The sequence below is a fragment of the Elgaria multicarinata genome, chromosome 3, assembly GCF_023053635.1.
Source record: "Elgaria multicarinata webbii isolate HBS135686 ecotype San Diego chromosome 3, rElgMul1.1.pri, whole genome shotgun sequence".
NCBI classification, from domain to species: domain Eukaryota; kingdom Metazoa; phylum Chordata; class Lepidosauria; order Squamata; family Anguidae; genus Elgaria; species Elgaria multicarinata.
The window spans coordinates 114,642,212-114,657,805 of record NC_086173.1 but is presented as its reverse complement, the minus strand read 5'-3'; the positions used below and the strand labels follow the sequence as shown (position 1 = coordinate 114,657,805).

General features: G+C 39.4%; 1 protein-coding gene across 3 annotated transcripts in view; it reads left to right on the top strand.

The window, feature by feature from the left end:
• Positions 1-15,594, top strand: part of ERC2 (ELKS/RAB6-interacting/CAST family member 2) — a 596,359-nt gene that overhangs the window by 181,871 nt on the left and 398,894 nt on the right. For all 3 annotated transcript variants that reach the window (XM_063121300.1, XM_063121299.1, XM_063121298.1), the window contains one exon: positions 5,764-5,931. In XM_063121300.1, the coding sequence (XP_062977370.1) occupies positions 5,764-5,931 (168 nt within the window). The remainder of the gene's footprint in view (positions 1-5,763; positions 5,932-15,594) is intronic.

Here is a 15,594-nt window from a genome sequence, read left to right as displayed (position 1 = left end):
ATCGACAAGATTTAGCTACTGCCTCAATATGAGGAATAAAGGAGAGCGAGGAGTCGAAGATAAAGCCAAGGCTACGAGCTTCCTTGACCGGAGTAAGCGTAACATCATTGACAGTAAGAGAGAATGAGAGATGAGGAGAAGGTTTAGGAGGAAAAACAAGCAATTCAGTCTTTGCCATGTTAAGCTTCAAGCGACGATGAAGCAGCCAAGCTGAGATATCTGAAAGACATGCCGAGATACGATCGTGAACATCAGGAGAAAGTTCCGGAGATGACAGATATAGTTGTGTATCATCGGCGTACAGATGATATTGGAGACCATGAGATTGAATAAGCTTGCCCAAGGGCAACATGTATAAGGAAAACAACAACGGGCCAAGCACCGAGCCTTGCGGAACCCCTACTGAAAGGGGAAAGGAGGAAGACGAGCTGCCATTAGTCAACACGCTGAAAGAGCGACCCGCTAGATAGGAGGCAAACCAGTTATAGACAGAGCCACAAAATCCAAGGTCATGAAGGGAATCTAAGAGAAGATCATGATCAACCGTGTCAAAGGCTGCAGTTAGATCAAGGAGAATAAGAACGGAATAATGGCCTTTAGACTTGGCAGTAAGGAGATCATTGGTGATCTTAGTAAGGGCTGTTTCGGTGGAATGCAGAGGACGGAATCCAGATTGAAATGGATCCAAAGCAGAGTTACTAGAAAGAAAGTCAAGACAGCGAGAGTAGACCGCACGCTCCAGGATCTTTGAAACAAACGGCAACAAAGAGACAGGTCGGTAGTTAGACAGAGATAGCCTATCAAGAGTAGGTTTCTTGAGAATGGGAGAGACTGTAGCATGTTTAAAAGCAGAAGGAAATGAACCAGAGGACAGAGAAAGATTAATAATATGTAGCAAGGAAGGGAGGATAGCAGGAATAAGATTAATAAAGACGCGAGAAGGAATCGGATCACGAGAACAAGTGGAAGGCTTCGAAGAGCGCAGTATTGTAGACAGTTCATCCGCAGAGACCGAAGGAAACGCAGAGAAATTTGCAGGAGGAGCTGACAGATGAGGAACAGGAACTGGAAGAGGAGCAGAGCTGGCCAGATCAGAGCGGATAGTTTGGATTTTAGCATTGAAAAAAGAGGCAAAGTTGTTAGCAGACAGAGAGGCGGGGAGAGATGGCGGATTAGGCTTCAGAAGAGAATTGAAGGACGCAAAGAGCCGCTGAGGATGCCTAGCATTTGACTGGATCAGCGTTGAGTAGTACTGCTGTTTGGCCAGTGAGATGGCAGAAGAGAAAGAGGAAAGTACAAATTTGTAATGGACAAAGTCTGCCCGGTCCCTGGTCTTACGCCAAAGGCGTTCAGCTGCCCGGGAACAAGAGCGAAGGTAGTGGAGGGAAAAGGTGAGCCACGGTTGGGGTTGAGAAGGGCGAACTATCCGAGTTGTAGATGGAGCAAGATTATCAAGAGTTGAAGATAAGGAGGAATTAAAGGAGACAGCTGAGTCCAAGGAGACAGCCGAACAGACAGAAGGAAGGGAGGAGGCTAGGGACTGGGAAAAAGCCTCGTAATTGATAGATTGCAAGTCACGACAAGAGCGAGAAGCGGGACGTGAAGGAGGAGGATTATGAGTAATATTGAAAGAAACTAGGTGATGATCTGACAGCGGAAAGTGAGCAGTAGAAAAGTCCAACACAGAGCAATTCCGAGTGAGAACAAGATCCAGACAGTGTCCAAGGGAATGTGTGGGTGCATCAGACCAAAGCTTAAGATCATAAGAGGAAGATAATGAGCGAAATCGTAGAGCTGCAGCATCTTGAGGGTCATCCACATGAATGTTGAAATCACCCAGGATAAGAGTAGGACAGTTGTCAGAGAGGAAAAAGGACAGCCACGAATCAAAATCAGAGATAAATTTTGAGGATGAGCCTGGGGGGCGGTACAGAACTGCAACCCGCAGTCGCAGTGGAGCGAAGAGCCTCACCACATGTACCTCAAAAGAGGAGAAGCAATGTGAAGGTGGAATGGAAAGAGGCTGGAAATATATTACAAGTAAAATATATTACAAGATAGACCAAATGCATTTTGATACAAAAGTGTCAGTGGTCTAATACAACATCACAGCTCTGTAGATTGAGGGAAGAAGCACCTGCAGATATGCAATGAACAAACATGCAATGGAATGGGAAAAGGTAAGCGAAGGGGGGTTCATGAAGCATTTTGCACACCAAAACCTTGCCCCCCTGAAAAATCATGAGATATTTCATTTCATAAAAAGAGCCCAAGCCTTGTGTTTTATTATAAGCATTCAATAATTCATGAAAGAAGATCTAGGTATTCCAACTTTTCAGATACTTTCTTTTTTTTTTATGTGTGTACAGCAAACTTCTGCCAGTTTGCAAATTATCTAGATGGAGCTTTTGTGCTAATGAATAGAAATACGTAACATATCTGCAGTGAAAATGACACCAGGTTCCATGACTGTTTATCAGGGTTTGGCTAAATCGAGGATAAAATTAGGAAGGTCTTTTTAGTAAAGAATAGGTTGTGTGATGGCCCATGTGGGACTCATATAAAACACATGCTGGAGTACATATTGGCTTCAACTTTGCCTCCATTTGTGTTGTGTGGAATTACTCTCACCTTATTTTTTTTATTTCAGTTTTGGCTCTATATCTGAGCTTACTTATAATGGGCTGTCAATTTTGTGATATATGAATGGGAGATATTTACCATTTTTGCAAATCCCTTTTTAAAACGATGTGCTTCTAAGTAAGTTGTATATTGTGTTTCAGTTTTATTGGTTTTTTTCTGAACTCATTTTTGTGCATTCAGATTATGCATTATTTGCTATTCCTTCCTCTTTGTTCTCTCCTTTAGATTGCAAACGTATCTACTGGGCCTTCTTTTAAAAAGATATTCCTAGAGTACTAGTGCACCACATATAATTAATGCTAATTATTATTAAAAGGTCACTAGAAATTTGTTCTATCTACTTTTCTTATGAAGAAAAGTAAGCTTGCTTTGTAGTATGAATATCCCACATGTGCAAATATACATAAATGCGTAAGATGCCTTTTGGATTTGATTCTAAAAGAATTCATTTCATATGTTCAATTGAAATAAAACAGTGTGGGACTTGTAAGAAATATTTTCCTGTAACTTGTGACTCTCTAGTATTACAGCTGATAAATATTGTATTTTACTAATCTGGAGCATGTGCGTTGAACATTTTAAAGTTATGATCAAAATTCAGACTCTTGTTTAAAATCTTCTCTTCTTCTCTCAAACTGTAGCTGTGGGATAAATTGGATCACATTATTGGTAAAGGTTACTTCAGTGTCCAGTGGACACATCTTGTGTCCCCTAGTAAAATATTTTAGTACTTATGTTAGTAAGAAAAACATATAAAAACCTGGGGCCATTTTGATAATGCCAATCAGCATATGGATTTTTGACAACTGAATTTTGTCATAATAAATTCTTATTTTTAGATGACAATTTTTTATTGTTATAAGCAAAATTCAGCCCTACTGCACCTTTGTTTATCTTATGGTAGTGGGGATTCAGTTGTTTTGAATGTTGTGGTGTGCCCGTCTGAATCCATACAATTTCAAGTGTAGAAAGCAGGTGTCCATTTGACCTGAATCATCACTACTCAGTTCAGTTTACAAAGAACCAGGGGTGGGAATGTAAATCCAGGCATTCATCATCCTGGGCCAGGCCTTTGAATCATGCGTGTTAAATACTCTGAATGCGAAATTGCACATGATCTGGGCATACGTACAATTTTCATCTTCTTTTTAACACTTTTGAGTAGGGGAAAGATTGTGGAAGTTATATAAATCATGCATACATGGAGATGCCCAGATCACCTCTTGAAGCAGGTGCGCACAACCACAAGTCATGTTCCTCTACCCATCATGTGCAGGTCATTATCAGGAAGATGAACTCTAAAATGTAGGTGTTAGTGTGAGCCACATGTACTATCTAAATGTGATGTTGTGTCATGGGAGCTTCTTTGCCATGGACTATCAGTTCATAGGACTATTAGTTCATTACACTTAAAGACATGGCTTTTGAACAAAGCCGTACATAGTTTTAATTGTTTTAATTGTTTTTACTGTTTTTAAATTCTGAACTGGTTTTAGCTTATTAATGGTTTAATTTGTTTTTAGCTGTGTAAAAACAAATTAAAACAAATTTATTGTTTTATATTGGTTGTATGATTTTATCTGTACGCCATCCTGAGATCCTTGTGATATAGGGCGGGATACAAATGTCTTAATAAATAAAGCTCAGCTGTTTGGGTCCTGGACAGGATTGGAGGTGACAATGGCCCCATTCAGAAAATACCTTAAACCATGGCTTTAGCCACAGTGGTTAAGCCAGAAAGCCAAGCCATGTTCAGAAGGCATCTTAAACCATGGCTTTAACCACAGTGATTAAAGCAAAAAGCCTTATTCTCCATAGTTAAAGCTGTGGTTTAAGGTGTCTTCTGAACACGGCTTGCCTTAACCACTGTGGTTAAAGCCGTGGTTTAAGATGTCTTCTGAATGGGGCCAATGTGTTGATTGTCCCCATCCAGATGGTTGCTGGCCATTAAATACTACAGCAGGACCATAAGGTGGACTCCTAGAAAAGTGGCTTCCTCAGCACTACTGAACTGTTTAAAGGGCTTGACAATCCCTCATTCATATGATAATCACATGAAAGGCATCAACGCCCCCTGACATCCACATGTTGCGCATGGACACCTGCGGCATGAAAGCCTATTCATTTAGATCTCCACCAGAGGAGGCTGGTGGCTCCAATGTCAGTGAGGTCAGGAATCCGGGTTTTGGGCAGAACCAGTCAGAACTCTAAAGGAGCTATACATGATGCTTTGCTTTGTTGCATAAACTAGATGCTCAGGTGTTCGTCCCCTTGGATGGATCCCCAATTATCACCAAGGAGGGAAACAGAGATTGAGGCCAGGTACAATCAAGATTTATTCAGCTGGATAAGGCCAGTCCTCTCCTCTTGGAGTAAACAGAACTGACAAAAATACATGCAGTTTCACTGAGTTCTTAAGAAGAATATTTGGCTAAATGCCCAGAATTCTTATCTCTTATCAAATTCTCCCCTGTTACACACAGCAATTCAAAAGTTACAGCTTTTAGCTGACAGTCTAGTTACAAGAGAGCAGAAACATATATGGTTATACAAAATGGCGTTGTTTTCTCTAGCAGCAAGCAGTTTACAGAAAGCAAAAAATCAAAAGCCCTTACAAGCCCTACCTAACAGCTTTGCACCTTGGGTAGCTCCTTTAGAGTTCTGACTGAAACCCAGAGTGGATTCACCGCCCCACTGACATCGGAGCCACCTGCCTCCACTGAACCCTACACTCACATGCTCTTCTGGCTCCGACATTCATGCTCAGTTTATAGATGTTGGAGAGTGGAGTTGCACAACCTTGGGGTTTGGGCCAGCAGTATGACCCTGCTGCCTCATTCGATGCATGGACCCCTTCATTCAATTCATGCTTTCCCTTGGTTGGGAAAGGCCTGTATTGCAGGAGTATTTGCCTTTTGAGAACTTTGGATGTAATATAGAGATACGCAATAATGATAAATCAAATTAAATAGAAGTCAGTGACGCTAATCGTATGTGAACATAACTAGACTTACATTAACCTGTTAGTTTCTCTTTTGCCTTGATGAGTCTTCTCTGAACTCAGGATATAATAGGACATGGAAATTGCTGAACTGAATTGATTTTTTTAAAAAATTGCAGATTGATCAGCTGAAGCAGGAGCTTTCAAAGAAAGAATCAGAACTTCTTGCCTTACAAACTAAGCTTGAAACCCTTAGCAATCAGAATTCAGATTGCAAGCAACACATTGAAGTGCTTAAAGAGTCGCTTACTGCCAAAGAACAGAGAGCTGCCATACTTCAGACAGAGGTAAGGTATTTTATTAGCATCTAATGCAGTATAAATGTTTAGTTAATGGAGTGTGTCAGAATTAGATATGATGTATTGGTTACAAGACTGTGCAGAAGACAAAATTTTACCTTTTAAAAATTTGTTATAAAATAGTAAGATAGCTTGAGCGATTAGCTGATGTCAAGGCCTGCCCTGTAATACTTGCAAAAAATAAATAAATAAAAAATCTACTGAGTTTGATAGCAGGTGGGCTTTTGTTGGAATTAGAAGATTCGAGCAGGAAACCAACAATAAGTGTACACACATATAATTTAATTTCTCCCTTGCTGCTAGCATTTGGTGCAGTTGCTTTAAGTTACCTCTTTTATAAGGCAGTTTTAGTTGTACGTTTGGAATTGGCACACAGATCAGGGGAGTGTACACATTTATATAAAGAAAATGAACACTTTCCTGTCAGATCTCTGCAAGCTCGTGCCAAATGATACTTATACAGGTGATATGTCAAGTTTCATTTGGTTAACCATTCTCTTCCTTCATTCCAATCAAATTGGAAGCTCCCATAGATTTTAAGGTTAACTACTATTACTACTACTTCATGCATCACGTCTCACTTGGCCCTTAGTTCATCCCACCTGATAGAATTTATGGGACAAATATTTAGCTTTTCCTGGTGAAGAAGGAAGTCCTTTTGTATACCATATACTATACTGCATCTACTTACAAATAAAGGATGTTTAAATAAAAACTAGAAGTTATAAATCTACTATAACTGGTGCAACAGAACAATATATGTAATTCAAAATACAGGATTACTTGCACCATCTCACCACCTCACCATTTTGTGGCTCTGCTGATGGCCCTGCTGGAAACATGCTTTAAATCCTTTTGTGGCTGTATGTCATCTTTCAGTTGCTCTGATGATGATTATGATGAAGCATCCCACTTACTGACTCTTAAAAAGTCTCAATTTTTTAAATATATGTTATTAGCAGGTGAACTCAGTTACTTCGATGTTCAATTACTTAGATGCAATTTCCTCTTTATTTTAAGAATAAATAATGTAGGAAGGATGTTTGTTAGGCTCAACTAAACAGAGTTCTGGATATCTCTATTAATATGCATGACAGTTGCTGTTAAATTGATAAAAGTAGACACCATTTTAACTAAGATTTCAGGATTGCCTTGAGATGAACTGTTGAGTTGAACCTGCATGATAAAATGTTATTGTTCTACTTGTTTCGTCTTTCCAGTTCACTTCTGTTTCATTTGCTTGATTTCCAAGATTCAAAGGAATGCATTTTTTTTGTTAAAAAAATTGGCCGTATATTCTTTCTTTAAAATAGGGGGCCTCTTAGTAAAATGCTGCACACAAAAAATGCATAGCCAAAAGGGTTGATGTGTTAATTGCTTTAAGTGACAGACTAATCAGATTAATTACTTGACTGATGGATGAGCTCAGTTTTTATCAGTGAGAGCAAATTTTAATTTATTGTTATTCTGTTGTTACATTTTGTTTTGGCCAAAACAAATACATTAAATTGAACTGAATTGGTGAAACTGAGAGTTAAGGGTATACTTTTAAAAATATGGTTTTGATACAGGTATGTTGTTGTTATAGAGAACTATAAAGAAAACACTATAGATGTCTTTTTTTCCTTAGAGAGTGGTGTATTTTGCTTATTGAAATATAAGCTATCTCAGTCATCTTTCAGTAACTCAAAAAGGCACCTGTATAATAACAATTTAGGAAAAAAGAAAAAGAAAAAATGAAAGGGCAGATCAGCTAAATGATTATCCAATCAATTGATAGTTCTAATCAATTGTTAAGACCTCATGCCGTGCCATTATGGTGTAGTCCTGATTGCCACCATTTCTTTGAGTGTTGTTTCTATTACTCAAGAACCATGAAGATCTAGACAGGCTGTGGCTCTTGTGAGTGACTTTGTTAAGGCTGGACCCCTGCTGGATAACTTGGCTGTGAGGGAGCCTCCTTGTGCTTTAGCAACCAGTGGCGGGGTGGGGGGGGGAGGGAGATAGCTGTTTCCTTGCATCCTGCCCACCACTATATCCCTGCACATACAGCAGAGGGGCATCGCCAAGTCATGAAAAGTCAATAAATTGTGGACAAATTGAGAACTAGATTTTTTTTGTTTTTGTCTTTGCATCCATCATTCAAAGCTCATTGAACTTGTTGTTGCTGTGCTGTGCTGATGCTTGTGTGGGGAACATTTTTTTATGCCATTTGCCATCCAGTGGAACACAGACAGATTCTTACTGTTTTCCCCAATATTTATTTGAACCAAATCAGACCCAATATTCAGTTTTTTGTCTCATTATCAGATCATGCCTAAGGATAGCCAAGGTGGTGGGATCTGGAGGGTGCCCAAGCCTCCATGGGCCAGATAGGGATCATGTGTGGGCCCAATTAGGGTGGAGGTTAATCATCCCTGTACTAAACCATATCTCATTTAGCTTAACACTGGCCCTGTTCAGAAGACACCTTAAACCATGGTTTTAACCACGGTGAATAAGGCAAAAACCCTTATTCACCTTGGTTAAAGCCATGGTTTAAGGTGTCTTGTGAACAGGGCTTCTACCTTGTATGTGTGTCCTATACTGACTATGGTTTGTGGGGAGGGACAGGAAACTGTGTTCCGAATCCATGGTTTTAAGTCTGCCTGTATTAACTGTGGTTTGCTATTAACATTCAAATTTGGTCTATTACTTTAATCCTAGTTTGTTGTGTTGCTCTTCCTCTACTGCCTGCCTGACTACAAAGATGCAAGGGAAGAATGAGTAGGAAACCAAACCGCTCACACAGGTCAAATATTCTCACTGGTGCTTTCACAGACTTCTCTGTTCATTCATCCTGGCAACAAACTCGTTTCCCTGCCTGCCACTTTGTTAGAAGGCTTCCTTCTCAGCCTGGCTGCCTAGCTCTTGCGCAAAGCACTTTATTTGATTGTCTGCAAGGAATCTTGGTTTCTTCAACAAATCATGGTTAAAGCAAACAATGCTTTGTGTCTGAATATGCTGTGTCTGAATGTGGTTAATATCTGTAATTTAGATGAGTTTATTAAATGTATATATCAAAAGGAGTCTTTAAGCAATTCACAAAAATTCACAAAAAAAGAAGAAAGTATTAGGTTCTACACATTTTGAATGTCTGTGTTCATCATTTGTCATGTGATAACTTCTTAGGTCATCACTTGTGGAAAGTCGGTCCAAACACAAAGGTGTCAAAACTTTAAAGGATGCCCACGTTACAATTTTCCCCACTTGTACCGCTGAAGCTTGACTTCAGATAATTGCTTATTAAGGTATAAAAGCATTTGGTTTGATGAGTATTTTTGGTTATTTAAAATAGTTTTACTCCCACTGTTGAAATGATTTATGACTATAGTAGGAAGAGAATGCAAATATTTTATGAAAAGAAAAAATATAAAGAAATTAGGTGTTTTGTTTATAGACTACCAAAATCATAGATTAGGAATACTCCAAGGGACTCTTACCTTTTAGTGAAGGATTTGCTGGTGGTGGTAAGGAACAACTACCATGAACACAAGTGACAGTTAAAGCTTGCAAAAGAAGTGTCTAACTTTTCAATCAGTCAGGACCTGCTATTGTGTCTAATAGGAAGGCTGTATATAAATGTGATTCCTATTACAAAGGCCTAAAGATATGAGAGATTTGGATGTGGTGGATCACACCTTATTTGAGATTCTTATGCCCCTTCCAACTCTACCGGTATATTAAACAAAATTGTGCTTTTTTATAGTGTTGTTTGTTTTATACTTGGATTTGTTTTTGAATGCTTTAACTTTTGTGACTTGCCCAGAGAGCTTTGGCTATTGGGCGGTATAGAAATGCAATATATGTTCCATAAAAACCAACAACATTGTTTAATTTATAATAAGAATAATTTATAATATTATGACAATACTATGAATGAATATAATTATATTTATGATAATTATCATATTTCTTCAAAATAATACTGGCATTTTGATAACCAAGGGCACAGTCCTATGCATATTTAGACAGAAAAAGTCCTACAACTCCCATCATTCCCCAGCCAGCATGGGAAATGCTGGGAGGTGTAGGTTCTAGGACCCTTTTCTGCCTAAACGTGCATGGGATTGCACCCTAAAGCAGGTACAAACATCTTTAGTCTTCTGTGCTGAAACTTAGACTACATTTTAAGCAATTTATGTCACACTTACCTAATTAAATGGCCTAATAAATTGATGTAGCTTTGAAGCACAGCATGCTACTTTATATACTCCATTGAGGGCTAGGTGATTTCCATCCTATGCTTTGAACTAAGTAGTGTGAGCCTAATGATTTTATCAGACAGCATCACAAAGAGCTTTCTTTTCTATCTTTAAGACTTCTTTGTAAAAGGAAATGGAGAAAGATTCTTAATGATGTCCACTTCTTACAGGAAGCAATTTGGTTAAAATTAGCTGTAATTGTTCATGTGCAAGAGCTATTTGGCAGCAGAACTGAATACATTAAAGGCACCTTTTCTGGAGGATCAGATGGAAATGAGAGCCTCCATATGTGTAATAGGTTAATAGGACACTTAGGCTTAATTCAGTGGTGCTCATTTCAGAACAGAGTAGAAAGCAAGAACTCTGATATAAAGCAAATACATGGCCATATTAATGGGTGCTTGTAGACTGATTTTGTAGTTTTCTGAAAATTTATTAGTAAATAATATATCCCAAAAGAGAACCATGGTTTGTTACCTCAAAAGTAATTTTGTGCCACCCATGGATCCAGATGAGTTTGGATTTCTATGAATTCAGCCTGTGGAATCTGCATTGGACCACCTTTTTCTGAGTCGCGCATATTCCCCAGACTTGTGGACTGTATTTTTTTAAAAAAACTTTTTGGTGAGATTTGTGCAAATGCGCATTTGCAAACAAGAATAGCATACAAAAGTATGATCCCATCAGTAAGCAGATGACAGCACAAAAGATGCCTGACAAATGGTGAAATGCAGACAGAACAGATTTAACAAAATCTCTACATCCCTACCTTCGACCACCACTTTTTTGTTTTGTTTTTGCAAACATTTTCCCTCTGCAGCCAAGTTTCAGCATCCATCATCATTACCATGACCATCATAAATCTTAATAGTAAACCTGGCCATCCTGTGCATTTTGGTACAGCAACAAATCTGGGGCACTCATAGACAGTGTAGGGGTTTCAAACTATGCAGGTATCCAGAAAAATATTAACTTGTAAAAAAATAGGGTTATGGGGAGGGGCAGGGAATCAAATGGCCCTAAGAGGACTAAGCCCAGTCACTGTCCTACAGGGACACAGCACATTGAAGCCAGTTGTGGGTCAGATCTCTGTGAATCAGCTTTGAGTGTTGGGGGGTTAGAACCAATTCTCAGGGCCTTGCTAGAACTACCTGATAATCTGGTGGGGAGTAGGGGCGAGGCCACGCTGCAGCTAGCGCGGGCCGTCGCCCCTAGCTAGATGTAACACACGACGGGGTAAGGGAAAGCCCCATCGTGTCGGCCATTTTTTTATCTTAAAGGGGCCATGTGTGCAGGAGCGCACCAACGAAAAGGTAAGCCTTTTTTTTAAAAAAAATAAAGGGCTCCCTGCTCCCCCTGCCCCCAATTCCCCCCCACAATATCTGATGCCCCCTGCCCGCTCGTTCGCCCATCCGCCCCCCACTCGCCATGTCCACCCCCTGCTCACCATGTCCACCCTCCACTCGCTCGCCCACCCCCACTCACCATGTCTGCCCCCTGCTCGCCATGTCCGATGCCCCCTCCACCCCCCGTCCCCGATCTCCTTGCCCTGGCCACATTCTTCTTCCCCCCATCCACCATGTCTGATGCCCCCTCCGCCCCCCGTCTGTGATCTCCCCACCCTGGCTTCGCTCTTCCCCCCATCTCTCCTGCCGGGTCCGCTCCTTCCCCCCGGCCCCCATCTCCCCCCTGTGATTTTACACCCCCCCAGCCCGATGGACACAGCGCTCCTATGGAGCGCTGTGCCCAGTGCATGGCTTTTCCCAGCGACTCGTGAGTAAGCCGCATAGCCGGGAAAAGCCATGGAACCAGCTAGACCTTCCGCACCCCTGGGCTCAGCCCGGGGCTGTGGAAAAAACGGCCCACAAGTGGATCCAGTTATCCCGGGTCAAGGGAGGGTTTAGCCCGGGCTGACCCCGGGATCCCCTGTGCGTCATCTGCACGCACAGCAGGGAGCCCGGGCTTCACACTGGGCTAGACCCTCATCTAGCAACGGCTTCAGTTGATTTTTTTCTATTTGAGATCTACTATTATGGCTCCCTAAAAGTCTCCTGCTCATTCTTACTTGTTTCCCCTTATACCTTGGATTTCCTCCCAGAATACCCCCATGGTACAACCCTAAGTGTCCTTCCTTGATATCTAGCTTTTCAAGGAAGCCTTTAACTTAATCCATTCCTGCACTTCCCCCATAAAACAAAGCCTAGAGATGTGTTTAATCACATTTATCCATCCCTATCTCTTGTTCCCTTGCTTCTCTCTTGCCTCTGTTGCCTCTCCATTGCCAAAATTTTAGATTGCAAGCTCCTTGTGGAAGGAACTCATTTTTTATGCATGTTGTGTTCCTTCATAAAGTATCCTGCGTATTGATGACACTAAATTAATCCATCAGTAATCTTAAAGGCTTCATTATATTTGTTGGCTTTTGTTAATGTTTGAAAATATGGTTTCAGAAATCTTTAAAGATGAGGAATAGTTAAAAGAATTTAGAGAGCAATTCTGTGGCCCCTAGGCTGCGTCTTGGGGGGCTATAGGATAGTTCAGATTTCAAACTTTATATTGATCTAAAAAAATTAGTGTGTGGCTTTTGTTGACAAGTAACAAAAGCTATAATAGAAAGATATTCTTCTGTCTTTCACTGCATGTCATGATGTCCCGGCTGGAAAATGGTTTATTGTCAGTCATTACGAGGTTCACTGCCTCTGCTGCATGCATTTCATTTTGTCCCATTTTGAGGGTGCACACCATGGCATTGCTGAAGTTTGCAAATGTATATAAATTTTGGTTTGATTCTTTATTAATGATGGGAAAACCCTAAGGTCATACAAAAATAAACCAAAGTCATTCTAGTCCACCTACAGTACATTGAAAATATCATTATACTCTATGGACCATTGGGAAAGGAAATATATTGCAGTAATGGGAGCCCTTTGTTATTCAGTAGAACCTTACCTCACACATACTGTCTTTTAAAATGTGACTTTGTGTTGCTGTTACATAAGGAAAATCAAATCAAATCCATTTTTTAAAAGAACGCATGTAAATTTTTTTAAAGAAGGCATTTGCTATATCCTTATTAGAGATAGTGTTGATGAACAATATGGATTAATGTGGAATTTCCCAGTGAAATTGGTGGCTAGCTAATTCTACTGGCGTGCTAGAGTAGTAGATTATACTACATTTCTCTGCCTTGTATTTTAAATAGAAATGACATAGTTCTATATAAACATGTATTCCTAGACCGATATTATTCAGAGAGACTGCCATCCTGAATTAATGAGATACACATCTTTTCAGAAACCACTTCTTGGAAACATGTTTGTATGGCCTTAACTATATAAACAGCTTTGAGATTATTTTTTTAATAAAAAGCAGTTAAATGGTTTTTTTTTTTTTAAAAAAAAACCATTCAAAACAACTAAATAGATAAATCTTAGTGCACTGGTTCCTTCATTAACTATTACCATAGATTTTTAAATGGCTAATAATTTGTAAACCTGTTGTACTGTTTCTTTTATGCAAATAGGTACAGGTTTCCTTGTTAACTATTATTATTATTATTATTATTATTATTTATTTATATAGCACCATCAATGTACATGGTGCTATTTGGGGAAATTCGGAAACCTTTTTATTAACCCCTTGTAAGGAATGGCAAGTAAGGGTGTCAGAAGTATACAAATCATCTATTGACACAGATGTTAAAGTTGTCGCTAACACACAGCAGAGCACTTCAATTTTGTCTTTTTAGCTATCCATCTTCTTGTAGATCTACAGTCCTGTCAACATCTGTTTCGTGGGAATGATGTCTTCTTTAGTACAGGCTACAAACAGAATAACTATATTTCACAATGTTGCAATTGTGCTATGTAAGAACAGAAATTTAGTAACGGGTGCAATATTTAGCACCCTGAGAATCTTTGGATTTATTTATTTTGAATTTCTATCTTTCTCTCATGGGCTTGTAGATGCTCAGTGGGAAGTAGCAACTAGAACATGGGGTTTGGATGTGAGAAACCCAGGTACAAATTACCATACAGTTGTCAACTTGTAAAGCTGGTAGAAGGCACTTGTACCCAAAACATCACTTTGAGCTCTTTACAGGAAGGGTGGGTATACAGTTAACAAATAAGCATTGATTGATTGATTTACTATTAGAAATGAATGGATGATTTGATCAGGGAAGCAGTGGATGCTCTTCCCAATCTAAATTGCTCAAGGTGCTATTGTCATGGAGACAGATCTCCAGTCGTAAAATATAGTCTGACCCTTAAAAATATTTGACTACAATATGAAAGGCTCTAGTAGCTTTATGAGGATTGTATGGATTTCTTCATTTTGTTTGTACCAACTAAGAGTTTTCTGTGATTAATCTAACTGAGACAATGAATATATCAAATATAGCAGTGTGCTTTCATGTCTTAAAGCAAGGAGAAATAGGAGTGTAAGCAAAGAGCTTTACTGATGCTGATAGGCGGCTCCACAACTTTTCCATGATGAGTCAGTTGGGCAACCTGAAGGCTCTAGTAAATAAAAAGTCTGTGGACTGCCTGGCACTAACATGCGGGAGCAATTTCCTTAGTTTTCAGTTGCTGTGGGAAGAAATTACAGTTGTTGAACACAGCAAGCCATGAAAGTTGTGGTCATATACTTGAGAAGAAGTTGCAGTAAACTGCTACTGTGCACAATAGCACCTTGTTAAAAATGCTGTTTTTGTTAAAGCAGTGTTTGTTGAAAGGAGACACAAGTTAATGAGTAGCCTCTTTATTAAAATAATAGTTTTTATTACAAATGAACAGCATAGAAAATCTTTAAAGGCAAAATGCTAATTAACCCTTGCTGTATTTGTGCTGTAATAAATTATCAAACCTCTTTGAAAAGTAGGCTAATTTTGCTTGTAACCATTGGAAGAATTCATTTTTTACAAAATAATTGATTCAAGAATAAACATCTTTGGTATTTTCCTTTCATTATGCTACTTATTCTTATCATATGAGATCTTTCAAATCCACCTTCCTATTAACTACTGATAAATATCAGTAAATCGAACTCTACGTTCAAATCCTAGACAGGGCTGGATCTACATTTTTGTTTAAATGAATATGAAAGCCTACCTGTGGAACGATTGCATACTTATTTGTGTTTGAACCTAAGCAGTTTATTCTAGCAGTTCATTTAGAAAATCATTCTAGCAGTTTTAAAAACTATAAATTTAACAGAGCAACAGAGAAGCCACAAGAGATTGCTTATTTATCACTATTTAGGAGATGTTGAACGTGTGGCTCTCCAGATGTTTTTGGGCCACAACTCAGAAAAGTTCACTACTGTCTATGTTGGCTAAGACTAATGAGAGTTGCTGTCCCACAACATCTTGGGGCTGCATGTTTCTTACCCTTGCTCCATTCTGTAC